Here is a 21,304-nt window from a genome sequence, read left to right on the forward strand (position 1 = left end):
AAGGGGCAGCAGTCCAGGGAGTGTGAAAAGCTTGACCGTAAGTAATGTCAGCGGGGGACAAACGAGTTTTGCCCGCGGAAGTGCAACGCAGGTGAAATTAGACCAAGGGCAGCAACTGAATCCATGAAATACATGCAGCTGAAGTAAATTTGGCTAGCTTAGTTTTCAAAGTCTGGTTACAACGCTCCACGAGTCCTGCAGCCTGAGGATGGTACGCACAATGAAGTTGGCGGTGAATGCCAAAACTAGAACATATTGCATCATTAATGTCACCTATAAAAAGAGGACCAATGTCAGAAGACTGGCAATAGGGAATACCAAAGCGGGGAATAATTTCTCTCAGCAAAATATTTACCACAGTTTCAGCAGTAGCATTAGAAGTAGGATAAGCCTCAACCCATTTAGAAAAAAACATCCACAATAACAAGAATGTATTTATAATGCTGACATTTTTGTAACTCAGTAAAGTCAAGCTGAAGGGTCTGGCCGAGAGGCAATTACCTGAATGATCAAGGGAGGAACTACCGTTGGTGAACATAGTGATGTCTTCGTCCGGTATAGGGGCATCAGAAAGGTCTGGACGAACATGTAAGTCCTCATTAATGATGAGGAAGCAATCATGATCCGGGGCAGATAAAGGTGACAGAGGGTCATTTAAGAATAACTAAGAATATCTACCAATATCTAAGAATAGAATGCCCTTTGACATTTAAAGTAAACTTTTATCTTAAAGTGATGAATGAGTAAGGTATCATCTCCTAATAGGAGAAAACATTTCTCACCATATACTGTCCGATAGGTATACTCACAGTGCTGTTAGGAAGGCAGTACCAAGACTTTGATCCAGTGACTGTGGAGGAATGAAGCTAGAGTTCCAAATCAGAAGGATTGGTTGCTTGGAGGGGAACTTGAAGTGATGATGTTCTCATGCATCAGCTGCTCTTTTCCTTCAAAGTGGCAGAGCTTGTGGGTTTGCGATGTGCTACTGAGGAAGCCTGGGTGAATTTCTGCAGTATACCCTGTAGCTGGTAGATTTTGCAGCTGCAGCATGTGAGCAGTGGAGAGAATGATTGATTGTTAAACGTGGGTTGATCAAGTGGACTTTTATCCTGGCTGCCTTGAGATTCATCATTGTTGTTGTAGCTCCTCTCATCTGAACATGTGGAAAATATTGTCTGTCATTTCTGATGTGTTTTGCAGGTGAAGGATATGCATTGGAGAAAAGGTGGTGATTTACTTGCTGCTAAATTCCTAGCTGTTGACTGTGTTTCTTCTATCTACATTATTAATATGGCTGGTCCAGTTCAGTTTCTGGTCAATGTTAATTCCAGAGTATTGGTGTTGGGCCATTCAGTGATTGTAGTGCTGTTGAACATCATGGAGAGATGGTTAGAATTTCTCTTGCTTGAGATGATCATTGCCTGGCACTTTTGTGGTGAAAATTTTACTTGCCATTTATCATCTTATACCTGGATGTTGTTGAATTCTTGCTCCATGTGGACACGATGCATTACTAACTGAGCAGCGCAAATGATATTTAACACTGTACAATCATCAGCAAATATCTCCAACTTCTGGTGGAGAGAAGGCCATTGCTGAAGCAACTGAAGATCATTAGGCCTAGAACACTGCCTTGAGGAAATTAGATCGTCATGTCCTAGAACTGAGGTGATTGGACTTGAACCACAACTGTCATCCTTGGTGCTAAGTATGACTTCAGCTTGTGGGGAATTTCCCTTTTAATTTCTATTGACTTTAGATTTGCTTAGCACACCTTGATACTATATTTAGCCGAATGCTGCTTTGATGTTAAGGAAATCCACACTCAATACCCCTCTTGAGTTTAGCTTTTTTTATTCATGTTTGGACCAAGGCTGTAATGAGAGCAGCACTGACTACCTCTGATGGACCTCAAACTGAGTGAATGAGCGTTTTCGTGTTATTACTACTGCTTTACTGTATTTGTTTCATTGGTTTCAACTGAAGCATGACAGTGGCCTTAGGTTTTGTCTGTTGTGGAAACTTGTTCATCTTATGGACAGCTGTCCACAAACTTCTAGCTTCTAAACTCTCATGTTTTATTTTCTAAGAGTTCTCTTGCTGCTAAGGAGAACTAAAGTTTGCTTCATTAGTAAAACAAGAAATTAAAGCATTCCTCTCATTACCACAGAGACTAGAAAAATGTGTGACTTCCTCCAAGCATTACCCACATTAGAAGAACTTGATTCTTCCTGATGTTAATCATCAGGTTTGAAGCAAGAAATCACAGACATGTCGGCTGTTCTCCAATTTATGTTGCCTACCTTGTTTTACCACCTTCTCTTAATTTTAACAGAGGATCCACTAAAATGTATGTGGTCATGACCTGTCTACAACTTATGAAATGCCTTCTATCTGGACCTCAAGGATGGCTTTACAACTTAATTGCTAATAAGCCCATATTCGTTGTTTACTTCCCAGTTCTCGGTTTTGAACATGGAAAGTCTGAACAACATACAACACCTTAGGGTTGCACCAGGCTAGATACGGCCAATGGCCATGCAAGTGGAACAAATAAAATTGTGCAGTAGTTTCTGGTGGCATTGCAACCAACTGAAGCTGTAGATGGATTGCTAACCTCTGCATGGATCGAGAACTCCTTTCCAGACATATAAATGAGAAAATTGGTATTCACTGTCTGAACACTTGTTTGGGAGTTTTCCAGCGGCTTGCAGCATATTTCAATTACAAATTTTGAAGCCAAACTGTCACTCCTGCAGTTTTACAGTGCACTGTTCCTGTAACTCCTTATGTCATTTTCTCCTCCGTGGTGACATAGATTACTTCAGCAGTCTCAGAGATATGCTCTATTCCACTTCATGTTGCCTAACTTCTAAGGCAAAATGTTCTTTTTAAATGTTCCTGTATTACAAAATACTTAAATGATTCTTATTAGTGGAGCTCACACTTGTTCAGATAGAGTCTGTCTCTGGAAGCACATTATAGATTACTGCTTTTATTGAGTCTATTTATTGTTGGATATTATGCTTTCTCAAACAGCTTTTGTGTCTCCAACATCTGCTGCCAAACATTCTTAATCAGAAGTTTAGACATTAATTCTTGTAATTGGACTTATCCCCAAGATACGGCATTTGTTTTTTTTTTGTCTTTGTCATCCTACTCCTGGGTAGAAAAAAAATCAATTATCTGACTAAATTTGTATCCACACTACAGGTGACAGCTGCCAGCTCTTGACAAGAGAATTTCTAGAGGAATTAACCCTAAAGTGGCAGGTTTACTGTAGTTCTCATGTCAGCTGTTTATCTACATTAATCTAAACTTATTCTAAGATATCTCTCACGCTATGGCTAAACCTTCCTTTTTTCTTTGTCAAGGTGTGTCCAGTACTGAGAACGACTGTGCTTTTGAGCCAGATTACACTGTGCCAACCCTCCCAGTTTCTGAAGGAATGCAGCACATACGGATAATGGAAGGGATCTCCCGTTCTCTCCCCTCCTCCCCTCTGCTCACACACCAATCTATTAGTGTCCGCCTTCAACCTGTAAAGAAAATAACAGGTAAAGTGACAGTTTATTCATTAATGCAAGGTAACAAGATGCAATTTGCACCATGTAGAATTGAGTAATATCTGTACTGTGTCTATTTTAAAAATGCATTTTTATAAATAGCAAGTGGGCCCTTGAATTTTTTTATTAACTAATGGCCTTGCTGAAGCATGGTACTCGATTCATATGTGGCATAATTTTCCATAACAATAGTTAAGGAAATATTTCTGCTCTAAAGAGTTACTGCTCTGTTGTATTTCATTCTCCTACCTACAGTAATATCAGTTTGGCAGTTAGCCAAAAAGGTCTGCTCATAAAATATTTGTATAAACATGTAAAGCTTGCATTTGTATAGCATCCTTGACCACTGGGTTTCCTCCATATCACTTTACAGTCAATAAGTTATTCTTTTGAGTTTTAGTTACCATTGCATTGTAGGAACTATTATAAACATAAGAACCATGCGCGCAGACTTCTATTAATCACTAGTTCTGGCATTGGACGAAGATCGGAGTTAAGTCCAAACCAGTCCGTATTAGAAGCTGCAACACTTGTTTGTGACCAGCTTTGGACTCTTAATGTGTGAATTCACATAGTTTGTGAATATGATATATACTCCTCATTGAAAGCTCCAAATATAGTGGTAATTCTGTTTGAATGTCCATTCAAATTTCATGCTGTTCGTCACTGATAATTTGGTATGTTGCTGTTCTCAATTCAGTAATTAGATGCAGCATTACTCAGTCAAGTGGAATTCTATTCTGAGGCAGTAACACAACATATGTGCAACCTATCATTAGACAGAGTGATAGAGCACTTGGGCAAGAGGAACTGGTTTGAGTGTCAGCATAGCTTTTTCAAGGCTACACCATGTCTGATGAATCTGTTTGCTTTTTTTGAGGAGGCCACATGGAAAATGTCACTAATTTTGTCCATTGCCTGCCTTGAAGGAATTTGATAAAGTTGCAAAGAGGTGGTTATTATCAAAAACAAAATAGCCCAGAATGGGACACAGCCTTGTGACAGGGTCAGTGATTCATTGTGAGATAGGGGACAGAAGAGGGATCGGGGTCTCTGACCAGTGAGATGTCTAAAGTGATTTGCTCCAGTCATCCGCTTTGGAACTGAGGATCACACATCAGAACATTTTTGTAATGTTAATAGATTTGAAGCTGTGGTGGAGCAGAGGGATTTTGTGTGTCAGTGTGCAAGAATCAGAAATGGCATACAGCCCAGGTAGAGAAAACAATGAAAATGGCTAATCAAGTTAGGACCCGTTGCATAATTCTGGCTAATCAGCCTTTTTTATTAAGAAAGTTTGTGAATGATCTAGTTCAAACTGTCAGTAGATGTGCAGAAAAAGAAAATCAATGGTGGGCATAACCTTTTAAAATTAAGGTTAGTCCAATTAAGAGTGTAATCAAAAAATGATTTTTCATATAGTTTAAAGCTTGAACTGTCTCCTCAAAAGGATGAAAATCATGGGCCAATTGATGTTTTTAAGACTGAAATCAACATTTTTATTAGTTACTCTTGGGATATATATCTAGTTGGGTGCCCATGTGGGAGGTGGTTGGGGTGGGGGGGGGGAGATCTATCATGATCTGTCTAATTAAGTGCCACAACAGGCTTGAAGCTGAATGCCCTACTCTTCGTATGTTAGGCTAAAACCCATTCTTCGACATACTTGGTATACATACCCTATGCGACAAAGTGCGTTTTAACTTCACATTCTTACAGTTTTAATTGTATTCATAGACAGAGAATGCTGTTGAATGCAATAATAAATTCTTGTCATGACACATGGGTCAGTTTAAACATCAGATGATTTTGGGACTGGTTTTTAACCTTAACACATTAGCCAAATGACAGGTAGGTGCAAGACTTCTGTTTGTGTCAAGAAAAATATGATATTTTCCCTTTAGTCAGCATAGGGGTCTAATCCAAATGTGACATGTGAAACCTCCCCAGAAGGGTGAAATTTTTCTTTCTAGTGTACGATTTGGCTATGTCTGAAGTTTAGTTTTCAGACATGCCCTGTTAGTGGCTGCTACTTTCTGATATAACCTTGTGTGGTACATATCCTGACTAAGATCATCTAATTTTCTGACAGATAACAGATTATTTCAGACTAATTGATCTCGTACTTGTGCTATGTTCTGGTTTCTTCGTTGCAATTTACCTGAAATTGATGTAATGGCATCAAAGTTGTTGAATTTTGAGCTCAAATTATGTAAAGCATAAATCGAATTCTAGAACACACTTGTGCTAGTTTTTAGACATATCACTTAGAAGGGTGTCTTTACTGGACATAAAATTAACACACCATCAAGATGAAATAATCACAGTCTCAATTTTTGGCTAATTTTATAGTTATTGGCTTTCAAAGTTTCTCTCAAGATTAGGTTTTAGTTATCCATTTCACATGTTTATGAGAAAATTGGTAGAAATAAACATCAGCCCTTTGAGCCTGTTCCACCCACTTACATGAGGCTGATTTTCACCAAGCACACTTAAATTTGCCTTCTTGGTGCCTTTTCTCACTCACTGCAGCAATAGTGTTTACCCTTGCCCTCTTTTCCTTGAGACTTCGCTTCACTTCTCTAGCTGCCTTCTCTAGTCTCAACTTCTCAAACTCTATCATAGACCAAAAAAGCAAAGAACAATACAGCACAGGAACAGGCCCCTTGGCCCTCCAAACCTGTGCTCTTCCATATTAAAACTGGCTTCACTTGCAGGATCTGTATGCCTCTATTTCCTTCTGTTAGGGAGGAGGAATGGCCAAACCCCTTTTGATTATTAAACCAAAACACATTCCCAATCTGTTATGACGTGAGTAGCGAGTCCCTTCCAATAATTACCCCCCAAACACCCAGAGAAGCTCGCCTTATCCCTCATAATCATTTTTATACCCGTGATAACATAGCACTATTTCTTACATAGGACTGGTTCATTGTTGTGAACATCATCAGATTTAAATTTCATAGGATTTTAATATCTAAAGACTTGGTTTAGGCTGATTGGCTAAATTTGAAAAGACTTGTCTTTGTAAAAATGCTGCGTGGCTGTTTGACACAAAATGTTTCCATTTGGGCGTTGTCTCTGTGCACCTGCATTTCAAGCTGTTAAGTCAGACATCTAGTTTAACTCTAAGCACTGAAAAAAGCCCATCTTTTAAAGGGATGGCGCGCTGCTTTTCCTCACTCACTTTTTACCAATAAATTCTAACTTCTGGCCTTCTAAGTCATGAATATTCTACACAACTTCGTAACACTTCCTATTCTTGTATTCATCCTGGTGTTTTTTGAATGCTGCTATTGTGTCTGCTTCAGGATGTTGCCTGGAATGGAGGGTAGGTCTTGCGAGGAAAGTTTGAGAGGGGCAGGCCTTTTCTGTTTAGAACAACAAAGGATGAGAGGTGACATGATAGAGGTGTACAAAATGATCAGAGGTATAGATAGAGTGGACAGCCAGAACTTTCCCAAGGGTGGAGATAGCTATTATGAAGGGGCATAGTTTTAAAGTGAGTGGAGGTAGATATAGGGGAGATGTCATAGGTAGATTCTTTACTCAGGTGGAACGCATTGCTGGAGAGGGTGTTGGAGTCGGCCTCATTAGGGGTATTTTAAGCAGCTATTAGATAGGCATACAGCTGATAGTACAACATAGAGGTGGAGGTTAGATCTGGAGGTTTAGGGTAAAAGTTTGGCACAACATCATGGACCGAAGGGCCTGTACTGTGCTGTACTTTTCTACGTTCTATGTTCCACCACCACCCCTGGCATTGCGTTCCAGATCCCCACCACCCTTTGTATGAAAGATATACCTTGCGCATCTATTTTAAAGACTGGTCACATGCCTCGCCATCCCCCATTTTGAAACTGTGTCCTGTAGTAATTGATCCTTCCACCCTGTGAAAAGCCTAATACTGTCCACTCAATCCATGCCATTCAGAATCTGTTAAACTTCTATCAGGTTGCCCCCTCAACCTCCTGCATTCCAGTGAAAACCAACCCAGTCTGTCCAACCTTTCTTCATAGCTAAAATCCCTCATACCAGGCAACATCCTGGTAAACCTTTTCTGTACTCTTTCTGAAGATCCACCTCCTTCTGGTAGTGTGGTGACCAGATTGTACGTGATATTCCCTGTGTGGCCTAACTGAAGTTCTATAAGGCTGCAGTATAATTTGGCTGTCATTAAATTCAATGCAAGCATGCTATAGGCCTTTTTGTAAACTAACTTTTATGTACCTGTGCTTCCACCTTCAGTGATCTGTGGACCTGCGCGCGCGCACACCACTGTGCAAATTAATGCTACTAAGGGTTCTGCCATTCACTGTGTACTTGACCTTCCAAAATGCATTGCCTCACATTTGTATGGATTAAACTCCATCTGCCATTTTTCTGCCCATGCCTTCAACTGATCTATATCTTACTGTATCCTCTGACAATCCACCTCACTATCCGCAACTCCTCCAACCTTTGTATCATCAGCAAACTTACTAATTAGACTATTATGTTTCTTACAGATTATTTATGTGACTGTGGCAGTGGCTTGTCTAAACTGCTGCCAGTCATTTCTTGACAGAGATAATAGGAACTGCAGATGCTGGAGAATCTGAGATAACAAGGTATAGAGCTAGATGAACACAGCAGGGCAAGCAGCATCTCAAGAGCAGAAAAGCTGACGTTTCGGCTCTAGACCCCATCCTGGGAGCCAATAGTCTCCATCCCTCTTCTTGGCTTGCTCATCGACTTCTCCATTCATGGTCTGTGATTTGTTTTCTAGTCTTTTAAAATGTTTTAGAATATTTGACAGCATAAAAATTGGTTTATGATTTAGATTTTAGATTTGTCCTGCAGGATTGATTAGTGTTTCTGAAACAATAATGAAGGCTGAGGACTCAAACTCTCTTCTTAGAGCAAGTAGTCAGCTTTGAAGATACCATGCAATAGAAACTAGTCTGTTTTGAAAGTTGCCAAAGAAATTTACTTTGAAAGTGTGCAATTGTTGTGCAAATTGTAATATTCCTTCAGTCTAATTGTAAATTCTTGTGAGGTTGAATAATGCATTACTTTTAGATGTACTGACTTGCATTATTGTGTAGTGGTTGGCATTGCATGATCTCACTACTTTTTTTCTTGCCTGGTATCGTAATGCTTACTTAATAGGTCTTATTTGAGGTGAGTTGTGAGCTATGAAGAGAAAATAAATTCTGCGTGTACGTTAACAACATGCATTTGAAAAATGTTTACGATCCTAATATTGTAAATATATATGTGCAGGTTCCTTCTGCCTTTGAGTTTTATATCTGGCAGCAATGGAGCTGCCATCCTTGAAATGATGGAATGAAAGCAACTCTCAAAGTTCCATCCACCCACCTTTCCCTTATAGTGCTACAAGTATTTTTTTTATTTAGAAAATTATCCAATTTCGTTTTGAAAGCTTTGTTTGATTCTGCCTCTGCTACACACTAAAGCAGAACTTCCCAGATCCTAACCACTCGCTGTGGAAAGACACTTTTCCTTGTGTTGCCTTCATCACCTTAAATCAGTATTCTCTGGTTCTGGATTCTTCTGGCAGTGGGAACAATTTGTCCCAATCTATTTGCTTCAAAACCATTTTCACTTTGAGTGCCTATCGTCAATGTTTTAATCTTCTCCTTGTAGAAGAGTACCAGTTTCTCCAATCCATCCATGTAAATGATTTGATTTGAAGTAATACTGTTACATGCACGAGGTACGGTGAAGAATGTTATCTTACATGCTTTGCAGGTAGATCCTACTATACATGCGCATCAGAGTAACAGAACAAAGTGCAGGATCCAATGTTCCTGCTGATGAGAATGTGCAGAGAGCAATTAACATCAGAGGCCCATTCAAATATCTGATAACAGTGGGAAGAAGGTATTCTTGAATGTGTTTGTATGTCTGTGCAAACTTTTATATCTTCTGCCCAATGGAAGAGAGCATAACTAGGGTGGCTGGGTCTTTGATTATGTTGGCTGCTTTACTGAGCCAGCCAAGAATATGGATGAAGCCACTGGATAAGAGGCTGGCGTGCTTAATGGACTGGGCTGTATTCACAACTCTACAGTTTCTTGCTGTCTTGGGAAAAGCAGTTGCTAAACCATGCTGTGATGCATCCAGATATAATGTTTTCTCTGGTCTACCTCTTTTAAAAAAAATTGTAAGCCTTTATGGATCGGCCTAATTTCCTTAGCTTCCTGGGGAAGTAGAGGCATTGCTGTGCTTTCTTGACCGTACTGGCAACCTGGGTAGACCAGGCCAAATTGTTGGTGGTCGGCACTCCCAGGAACTTGCTGCTTTCGACCATCTCCACCTCAGCACCATTGATGCAGACTGCTTCCTGAGGTCGATAATCAATTTCTTTGTTTTGCTGATATGATCAGATCATCATCTGATTCTGCCTGACCTGCTGTGTTCCTCCAGCTCCACGCTTGTGATATCATTTCATTGCTCTTTTGTTTGAAGGGATCATAGAATATTGCCTGCCATTCTGTTCAATGTTTTTTATAAGCCTGATATGTCGTGTAAGCCTTGCCACAAATGATGGGTGTCCAGGTGGTTAGTCTGGGTTTCGCTTCTACCTCGGTTTTATGTATAGTCAAGGTTGCATGACTTGAATGCTTCAGACTTGGACATCAGTACGAAGTGGACCTCCTGGTTCATTCATGGCTTCCAGTTGGAGAATATTTGAAGTAAGTTCTTCAGCACGCCGTCATCTTGACATTTAATGAAGTCTGTAAGGGTAGTGGCATACCCGTTTAGGTTGGCCGCTGAGTTCTTGGTATGGACCCCAGTCCTCTGACTCTAAGTAGTCACGTAGAAGCTCTTCAGTTTTCTCGGGCCAACACTATACTACTTTCTGTACTGGTTCCTCAAGCTTGAATTTCTGCTTGTAAGCTGGAAGGAGAAGCATAGTGTTGTGATCTGATCTTCCAAAATGTGGACGGGGATTGGAGCGGTAGGCATCTTTTATGGTTGTGTAGTCATGGCCAAGGTCATTTTTGGACATCTGGTGTGACAGGAGGTGTGTTGGTGGAATTTTGGTAGCACATTCTTGAGGTTGGCCTGGTTGAAGTCACCAGAGGTATTCTGTCTCAAGACTGTTGATAGTGTTGTATACTTCATCAAGTGCACTTTTCACTTCTGCATGGGATGGGATGCTGTCAGGATAGTGGAGATGAACTTGCATGGCATCTGGTATGAACAGCATTTCACTGTTACATATTCTAGATCTGTCATGCAGTGACTTGCCAGGGTCACCACATCTGAACACCAGGAGGTGTTGATTAGAAGGCACACCCCGCTGCCCCTTGCCTTGTCCGAGAATGCCAAGTGGTCTGTTTGGTGAATTGAGATGTCCTTAGATTGTAAGGTTGTAAGGCAGTCAGCTGTAGCAGGAGTGAGCCGTGTCTCTGAAACACAGTATACAGCTGTCCGTCAATTCCCTTTGGAAGGTGAGTCTAGCTTTCAGTTTGTTCATTGTGTTCTCAATGGCTTGGACATTTTCCAGGAGTGTGCTGAGGAGACTGGCTTGAAACCATGGAATATCAGTCTCACCTGAATTCTAGTTCATCTCCCACATTTCCTGGGTAGGTGGCTGTTGCGAGTCGATCCTTTGTGAGAGTGAGTGAAGTCAGCTGCTCTTAGCAATATTTGAGTGATCCTGTTGGAATCCTGAGCACCAGCTGTGTCCTTGACTACACCACTTTAGTCTAAATCACAGCCTTGAAGGTACATTTCTTTTTTCTACACGTTAAAGGGAGCACTTAGCTCTTGTCTATTATAATATTAATGTTGTGAAGGTCAGTCTTGGGCATTGGTGAGGGACGCCTGCTGCTCTCGGAGGTAACTGAGGACATCTGATGGGGTTCATGGTGGATGTTCTTGAACTCTGTCCCAAAGTTGTAAAGTGGCTATGAGCTGCAGGATGTATTTGGAAAAGTTCTTTGTGTTAGGTAGACTGTGTGTCATTTTAGTTGAGTTGATAGTCCCCTCACCTTTGTATCAGACGGTTATAATTTTGTTGTAAACCTCAAAGCTCTGCAGGATAAGTGACGGGTGTACACTTGGCATTTTCAGCAAATTAGATGCCAGTTGTAATTCAGTGCAGAGAAATGCCAAGTAATTGATATAGGAACAACAAATGTATGAAAGGACTCATTGAAATGGAAATAAAATACGAGTTGGAAATTGAACAAATTCTAGAAATCTGACTAACAAAAATTGAAGCTGTCCCAGAAATATTCATTGGCAGTGAGTCAATGGAGTCAGTTGTTGGATGCTATTAAAATGCTAATACAAAGCCAAAACAGGGAGACATTTTGTATTTCAATGGCACAAACAAATTTAGAATACTGTGTAAAGTTCCGTGTGCCAAAAGATAAAAAGGACATTACAGACATTGTGGGGTAACTAGAATAATTCAGGGAATGGAGCAATTGAATTATTATGAACAGTTTACATTAATTTGGCATGTTTTCACTGCAAAAGGTACGGTTGAGAGGTTTATGATTGTAAAGGCATTCTATACTGTAGTCTGTGGCAAGCTGCTTCACCTTGTGTACATTAGAACCAGATTACACAGCCTAAGCTGAAATGAGGTGATTAGTCTTTGGGAGTATTACTTTGGTGAATGAGTATTCAATCTCTGGACCAGACTATGGAGCTGAAGGAAGCAGGTAGTTTTGATTTGTTCAAATGCAAATTAGTGGATTAAGAAATGTATAACAATTTGAGATATGACATATGTATAGTTTGTAGCGAGGAGCAGATATTAGACCTAAAGCTTTCAATAGGGTTTTTCTCACCTCATGTCTTCCTCTGTACTAGATTAATTGTTAAGAGATTGGTTGTCATGAATCTAAAATTATAACAGAGAACATACTATTCCTTTCTCTGTGACTTTGTCAGACTCGGAAAACTGGAAATTTTCTGATCTCTCAAAGCTAAAGTGAGCAAGTCATGAATGATAACTATGACAATTTTTATAGAGGCGACTGGAATTATATCAGAACTTGAATGACATATTCATTATGTTGAAGTTTCATGTTTTAAGAAGCCACTGTACTTAGATTTGATAATGTAGCACATTGTGGAATTGATGAAGCATTAAAAAATGAATTGAAAATTTCAGATTTAGCCAGAGCGGGGCAAATGAGTCTTGGTGTTTAACATCATAATATATGGAATTGCTTTTATTTGCATGTTTCTTTTGCCTTGCCTTTTAAAATTTCTTGGTTCAAGAGTTAGCTGTCTCAATCAGATCAAATGAAAGGTTAATGTAAGAAGATCTGTCTGTGTTAGCAAACTATGCTGCAAGCTTCATGATATGTGTGTAGGAAGCAAGTTAAAACGCAGGACAACAAATCTTCACTAGTGCTCTTGATTTCTCAATTCTTTCAAAGCTACCAAGAAATCTCCCCATACCCTGTTTTGATGAAGTGTTTTCTGTCAGGATAATTAGTTATAACTGAAATAAGTTTATTGCTAATTATTTTTTTCAAGTATTTAAATGAGTAAAAAAAATTACCTAATCAGTTACTGATACTGTCAGCAAATTATTTTCATTTTAAAATTGCTTATTTGGCTCAGACAGAAAATGCCATTTTTCCACACATCCATGAAAAGAGAACTTATTCCATATAAATTGAGTGCAAGGTGCAGTTTTAAAATTAATTCTTTTCAACAAAGAGTAAAACCACTATCTTGTACGAGTTAAAAACAAAAAACCTCTGACAGAGCATCTGAAAATGGGCATTAAATGCCAGTCTTGTCAGCAATGCCTACATTCATGAAAGTAAGTACAAACAAACCCTGATGTAGGAACAGAAGAGTAGGAGTAGGCTAATCAGTTTATCAAACCTGATTCACCATTGAATATGGTGGGCAAAACCCTTCAAAGCTTATTACTCTTTATGCGACTAGAGCTCAAATCTATTAGTCTCTACTTTAAATACACTGAAAGATTAAGCTTCCACAGCCCTACGGAATAGAGAATTCCGATCATTCACAACCTTCAAATAAAAGAATTTTTCCTCATCTTGGTTATGAGAGGATTCTCTCCTATATTTAAATCATGCTGCTTTGTTCTAAGTCCCCATCCCAAAAAGAAACTTGTGCATTCTTTAACTTCATTGGTTTTGTGCGTTTCAATGAGGTCACCTCGCAATCTTTGCAAATCTGAATAGGCTCAGTTTGCCCAATCTGTTTTCATGGGGCAGATCTGTCATCCTCGGAGCAAATCTGGTGAGCCTTAGTTGCGCTCCTTCTGTGGCAATAATATCCTTTCTGAGACGGGGAGACCAAAACTGCTACTGTTAACTCCAGTTTCATCAATCTCCTATACATGGTAGCAAAACTGCACGACTCTTCTGCTTAAATCCTCTTGCAACAAAGGCTAACACTCCATTAACATTCCTAATAGCTTGCCGTATATGCATGTTGGCCTTCAGCCTCTCACTGAGAGGATCCTTTCATGCATCTAAACTTGGCAATCTCTTAGCATTTAAGAAATGCTTTCTGCATCTGTTTGTCCTATCAAAGTGGATGACCACATTTTTCCACATTATATTCCATCTACCCTATTGTTGCCCACACATCACGTCTCTCCAAATCCTCATGGCGCTTTACATTTTCCTCACCACACACATTCCCACTTAGCTTTGTATATTCCACAAATTTAGAAATATTGAGTTTAGTACCCAATCATTGCTAGATATTGTGAATGGCTGGGGCTGAAGTACTATTCATGTGGTACCCCACTAGTCACAGTCTGTCAGTGTGTGAATGACCTGCTTATTCCAATGCTGTATTGTGTCTGTTAGCCCATCTGTAATACATGCTAGCACAAGACCTCCCATTTCAATTACTCTAATTTTACTAGGCCAATGCCCTGTGGCGACCTTATTGAAGACCTAATAAAATCCAAGTGTAATACAGTAAGAAACAGGAACAGGAGCAGGCTGTTTGGCCCCTTGAGCTTGCTGCAACATTGAGTAGGATCATGATTTGACATTTCTCATTATCTACTTTATTGCATTTTCCGTGTAACTTTTGATTCCCTTGCTGATCAAGAATCTTAGCTTTAAATATGCACAAGGACTCTGCCTCCACAACTCTTTGCAGCAAGGAGTTCCAAAAGCTCTCAACTGTCAGAAGAAATTCCTCCTTATTTCTGTCATAAATAGGTGTCCCTTTATTCTGGCAAGGCCCTAGGTTCTCCCATGAGGGGAAATACCCTCTAAGCATTTACCTTGTCAAACCATTTACGAATCATATATATTTCAATGAGGCCACTTCTCATTCTTCTGAACTCCAGTGTGTCTAGTCCTAAGGTGCTTAATCTTTGCTCATAAGACAGTGCCTCCATGTCAGTGGTCATCCTAGTGAACCTTCTCCAAACCGCCTCCAACGAAATGATATTGTTTCTTAGATGAGAGGACCAAAACTCCTCTCATCACTTACATGTCACCTCAACAGCATCTTGTGCAGTTCCAATAACACTTGCCTACTCCTTTGAAATAAGGGCCAATATTCCTCTAGCTTTTATGCTAAATCTGTCAATTCCCCTTTATAAATTTCGTCAGTAATAATATTTTTGCCGCATGCTTTCCCATTTACAAATCCATGATGACTATGCCAATTATTGTGTAGTTACAACCTTTATGACAGACTGTGGCATTTTCCGTACAAATAATGTAAGGCTAACAGATCTGTAGCTCCTTGTTTTCATTCTCACTCATTTCTTAAAGAATAAATGACATTAGTTAGCTTTCAGTCTGCATGAATCATTCCAGAATCTGTAGAATTCTATGGTTGATAACTGATGCATTGGTTATCTCCATCTCCTTCAACACTCAACGAAGTAGACTGCCAGGTCCGAGAAAGTTTTAAAAATTTCTCTCTCTTCTGCCTTCTTACTGACAATGTTCTTCAACTCATCACTCTCCCTAGTCACTTGGTAATCTAATTATGGAAGATTTTTTTGTATCTTCCTCAATGAAAACAGACAGAGTAATAATTCTGTGTCATATCTCCAATATGAATTCTCCTAATGCTGCCTGAAATCTTAGCAGTTTCCTTTTTGCATACCTACGGAAGCTCTTACAGCTTTTAAACTAGATGGCATTCATGTTCTGTTCTTCCTTTCTCTACAGTTTCTTAGCACTCCTTTGTTGTATTCTTAAAAAGCTTCCCATTCTTCAGATTCACTACTCTTTCTGGCAACCTTACAAAATCTTTTAGTTTTACATTAAATTTCCTTTCAACAAAAATAAAAACCTGCAAATGCTAGAAATCAAAAAAAATCAGAAATTGCTGGAAAATCTCAGCAGGTCAGGCAGCACCCGTGGAGAGAAAGCAGAATTAATATTTCACGTCCAGTGATCCTCCTTCAGAACTGTACAGAACAATCATGCCTTTTCATGGTATTTTCTAAGTCCACCTCAATCTTTGTGCCTCATGCCCTTATAGTTTCTCCTTTTCTTACCACTTCACTTTCTCACTTTCAAACATGTGGAAAATTCTGTCATATTTTGGTCATTTTTCCTTAAAGATTTTTTACATCAAGCTTATTAATTAGCCCTTTTTTATTACATGTAGTTAGATTAAAATAGCCTGTCCTGTCATTGGCACCTCAATATGCTGGTCAAGCAAACAAGCTCTTACACACTCCAGAAACTCATCCTCCTCAGCTTTGCTTGCTGATGTTACCCTTGGTCATGCTTGTCTCATCTGATTAATGCCACACCCCACATTTAAATACTATTTGGTGGCCAGTAAATAACTACAATAAATGTTTCCTGACCCTTGCTGTTTCTTAACTGCACCCAAATAGATTCCACACATGTTCTTCTGGTCTGAGGCCTCACCTTAAGATACTACATCTCCTTTTCTGTCTTATTTGTTCTACATGAAAAATGGCCATGTTTCTGTAATGATAATTAGATTATGCTTATTATTTCTGTTAGTAGCTTTTCGAGCATCAGCTCATTGTGAATGCTGCGTTCGTTCAGGAGGCGTGAGCTTAACTTTGTCTTTGTGACATCATTCTGCATTCAAAGCATATTTGACACTCAACTTTGTTTTGCATATCTTCTAGTCTCCCTCACAGCTTTTCTACTTCTCGTTAACAACTTTAGTTCCTTCTAATTTGTTTTTGGCACGTGTTCCATCATGCTGGCAAATTTGTTTAAACCCACTCCAATAGCACTAGCAAATCTCATGTGCGTATATAACATATCCTTCCAAAATGGCAGCAGAGGAGGGCCCCTGAGCCGGAGCTCTTCTGCTCCATCTGTCTTTTTTTCTGTTTTTCTTTTTCTGCTTACCTCCCACCCTTGGATAGATAGCATTAGTTGCGGCAAGTTGATCCAGCATGGCCTCAGGAGAAGCCCAGCACGGACGCATCTGCTCTGTCTGTTTTTCTCTTTCTTCCTTTAAATTTTTTAGAAGGCTTGTAATGCTGAAATTTTCACTCTATTTCTTTATTATTCCATATTATACTTATGATCACACTGAAAATGGTGGCTTTGTACACCTTTCTCAGTACTTGTGTTTCTCTGTACTTGACTACGTGTGACAATAAAATCTAATTCTAATTCAAATATGCAGTTCTGATAAGATGTAGCTGGTACAATTTGTGCAAATCCCGTTTGCCCCTGGATTAGTCCCAATGCCTGTTAAATCTGATGATCCCATCTGACCCCATTTCTCTACCACATGGTCATTCAATCAATCCTTCTGCTCTTTTATGTTCACGAGCCTGTGGTGTTGAGATTAATCCTGATATTACTGCAGTTGAGGCCCTGCGTTTTCGTATCATTCCTAATTTCCTGAAATTTACTTTGAGGATCTCATTCCTTTTCTGATCTATGTTGGTACCAGTTTGGAACATGACTTCTGTCTGATACCCTTCCTCCGTAACAGCACCCTTCATTTGGTCCTTTACGTTTTTCATCCTTACACCAGGGAGGCAATGCACAATTTTGGAGTCACATTTAATGCTGCAAATACCTGTTTGATACCCTGTCTTTGGAATCCCCTATCACTATTGCTTGTTCGACTAGGCAGTCTTGGCCTTTGTAGACTAAGTACTGGTCTTAGCTTGTGGAATAAATAAAGTTTTCATTGATATCAGATGAAGTACTTCAGTTTGAACTTAAATGTAGCTCAGACACCTTGGAGGACTCTTAATATCTGCAGTTTTCTTTAGAGAAATGTACCCCATGTAATCTTCTGTGTTACGATCTCGATTCAGACTGCTAATTTTTTAAGCATGCTTTAAAACTCCCAGTTATTAAAACTCCCAGTTATTAACTAAAATAGCTATGGTACATGATTCCATATTTAAACAAAATCTTTATAAAAATTAAACAAATAAAGTACTATAACCTAACAATATATTTTATAAAGATAATAAAATGTGAGGCTGGATGAACACAGCAGGCCAAGCAGCATCTCAGGAGCACAAAAGCTGACGTTTCGGGCCTAGACCCTTCATCAGAGAGGGGGATGGGGAGAGGGAACTGGAATAAATAGGGAGAGAGGGGGAGGCGGACCGAAGATGGAGAGTAAAGAAGATAGGTGGAGAGAGTGTAGGTGGGGAGGTAGGGAGGGGATAAGTCAGTCCAGGGAAGACGGACAGGTCAAGGAGGTGGGATGAGGTTAGGTAGCTGGGGGTGCGGCTTGGGGTGGGAGGAAGGGATGGGTGAGAGGAAGAACCGGTTAGGGAGGCAGAGACAGGTTGGACTGGTTTTGGGATGCAGTGGGTGGGGGGGAAGAGCTGGGCTGGTTGTGTGGTGCAGTGGGGGGAGGGGACGAACTGGGCTGGTTTAGGGATGCAGTGGGGGAAGGGGAGATTTTGAAACTGGTGAAGTCCACATTGATACCATATGGCCGCAGGGTTCCCAGGCGGAATATGAGTTGCTGTTCCTGCAACCTTCGGGTGGCATCATTGTGGCAGTGCAGGAGGCCCACGATGGACATGTCATCTAGAGAATGGGAGGGGGAGTGGAAATGGTTTGCGACTGGGAGGTGCAGTTGTTTTTTGCGAACTGAGCGGAGGTGTTCTGCAAAGCGGTCCCCAAGCCTCCGCTTGGTTTCCCCAATGTAGAGGAAGCCGCACTGGGTACAGTGGATGCAGTATACCACATTGGCAGATGTGCAGGTGAACCTCTGCTTAATGTGGAATGTCATCTTGGGGCCTGGGATGGGGGTGAGGGAGGAGGTGTGGGGTCAAGTGTAGCATTTCCTGCGGTTGCAGGGGAAGGTGCCGGGTGTGGTGGGGCTGGAGGGCAGTGTGGAGCGAACAAGGGAGTCACGGAGAGAGTGGTCTCTCCGGAAAGCTGACAGGGGAGGGGATGGGAAAAATGTCTTGGGTGGTGGGGTTGGATTGTAGATGGCGGAAGTGTCGGAGGATAATGCGTTGTATCCGGAGGTTGGTAGGGTGGTGTGTGAGAACGAGGGGGATCCTCTTGGGGCGGTTGTGGCGGGGGCGGGATGTGAGGGATGTGTTGCGGGAAATACGGGAGACGTGGTCAAGGGCGTTCTCGATCACTGTGGGGGGAAAGTTGCGGTCCTTAAAGAACTTGGACATCTGGGATGTGCGGGAGTGGAATGTCTTATCGTGGGAGCAGATGCGGCGGAGGCGGAGGAATTGGAAATAGGGGATGGAATTTTTGCAGGAGGGTGAGTGGGAGGAGGTGTATTCTAGGTATTTTATAAATGCATAATTGAAACACATTTCATTCTATTTAGTTCGACTCAAGAGTATGTTCCATACTAGTCTGAGGGTTCCTCACTTAAGACCAAACCTCTGCTACAGTTTTCAGAAATTCCCTTTGATTCTTCTGCAATTCACCTCTCAATTGTGGAGTCCCCAGATTAACCATGGGCATCAGCATATTCTTGCTAACTGACTCTCATCTAAATCCTCCAGCCCCTAACCAGCCCTTTGTTCCTGGTTCACTGCTGCTTTACAGGACCTAGCAAATTCTCCCTCTGTGTGCTTTCCTAAAACTGTGCAAGCAAAGACTTCAACTGAATATTTCTGTAGAAATCACCATAGATAAATGCAAATTCAAAAATGTCCCTGCTACATATCATCACTGAAAAATGGCACATGAGGTTAGTTGGCAAACTTGTGATGAGAGATAATGGGAACTGCAGATGCTGGAGAATCCAAGATAACAAAGTGTGGAGCTGGATGAACACAGCAGGCCAAGCAGCATCTCAGGAGCACAAAAGCTGACGTTTCGGGCCTAGATCCTTCATCAGAGTGTTGGCAAACTTGGATTGTTTTCACTAGAGCAGAAAATAAGCACTGAGGGGCGACCTGATAGAATTATATAAAATCAGTAGAATTATGCGGCATGGCAGCTCACTAGTTAGCACTGCTGCCTCACAGCAGCAAGGACTGGATTCAATTCCAGCTTCGGGTGACTGCCTGTGAGCAGTTCGCACGTTGTCCCATGTCTGTGTGGGTTTCCTCCCAAAGTCCAGTCATGTGCAGGTCAGGTGGATTGGCCATGCTTAATTGTACGTAGTGTCCAGGGATGCGCAGGGTAAGTGGGTTAGTCATGGCCAATGCAGGTTTATGCAGACAGTGTTGGGGGTTTGGCCTGGTTGAGATGTTCTTTGGAGGGTTGGTGTGGTCTTGATGGGTGGAATGGCCTGCTTCCACACTGTAGGGAGGAAATGTCAAATAATAAGGGTTTAAGGTGAGAGGGGAAAATAAGTTTTAAAAAAGATATGCAAGGTAAGTTTTTCATTTACGCAGATTGAATTAGACAGGAGCTTGCAGGGGTTGATTGGAGTGCATTGTTTGCAGGTAAAGGAATCTCTGGCAAGTGAGGGGCCTTCTAGAGTTCAAGGTCTGTTTGTTCCCATGAGGGTGAAGGGCAAGGTTGGCAGAAGTAGGGAACCCTGGATGACAAAAGAGATTGAGGCTTTGATCAGAAAAAAGGAGGCATGGCTCAAGTATAGGTAGCTGGGGATCAAGGGGAATCCTGGAGGCATCTAGGCAATACAGAAGTTTACTGAAGAAAAAAATCAGAAGGATGAAAAGGTGGCATGCAATAGCTTTGTCTGAGAAAATTAGGGTGAATCCAAAGACATTTTTCAAGTATATTAAAGGAAAAAGAATAACTAGAGAAGGAACAGCTCCTCTCAAGGACCGAAGTGGGCATGTATGTGTGGTACCGCAGGGGATGGGCAAGGTCTTCAATGAATAGTCTCCTCTGTGTTTACATGGAGAAAGACATGAAGATTTGGGAACTTGGAGAAGTCAGTGGCGATATCTTGGGGACAGTCCATTTCACAATAGAAACATTTGAATATATGAAGGTGAATAAATCTCCTGGTCCTGACCAGATATATCCAAGAACACTGCAAGAGACTAGAGAAGAAGTTACAGGGGCCTGGCTGATATATTTGTATCATTGCTAGCCACGTGCGAGGTCCAGAAGCCTGGAGGGTGGTGAATGTCGTGCCTTTATTCAAGAAGGCCTGCAAAGAAAAACCTGGGAATTATAGGTCAGTAAGCCTAACATCTCTGGTAGGTAAATTATTCCTTGGAATCTTCTCAAGTAAGATATGCATGCATTTGGAAAGACAGGGTTTGATTAGGAGCAGTCAGCATGACTTTGTGCGTGGGAGATCATGCCTGACAAATTAAGGACAGGGCAGTATACGCAGTTTATGTGGATTTCTGTAAGGTCCTTGATGGTTAG

General features: G+C 40.9%; 1 protein-coding gene across 18 annotated transcripts in view; it reads left to right on the top strand.

Annotated features, from left to right (window-relative positions):
* Positions 1-21,304, top strand: part of tanc2a (tetratricopeptide repeat, ankyrin repeat and coiled-coil containing 2a) — a 778,741-nt gene that overhangs the window by 388,854 nt on the left and 368,583 nt on the right. For all 18 annotated transcript variants that reach the window (XM_059638827.1, XM_059638832.1, XM_059638830.1 and 15 more), the window contains one exon: positions 3,375-3,557. In XM_059638827.1, the coding sequence (XP_059494810.1) occupies positions 3,375-3,557 (183 nt within the window). The remainder of the gene's footprint in view (positions 1-3,374; positions 3,558-21,304) is intronic.

This window comes from Stegostoma tigrinum, chromosome 31 (genome assembly GCF_030684315.1).
Source record: "Stegostoma tigrinum isolate sSteTig4 chromosome 31, sSteTig4.hap1, whole genome shotgun sequence".
NCBI classification, from domain to species: Eukaryota; Metazoa; Chordata; class Chondrichthyes; order Orectolobiformes; family Stegostomatidae; genus Stegostoma; species Stegostoma tigrinum.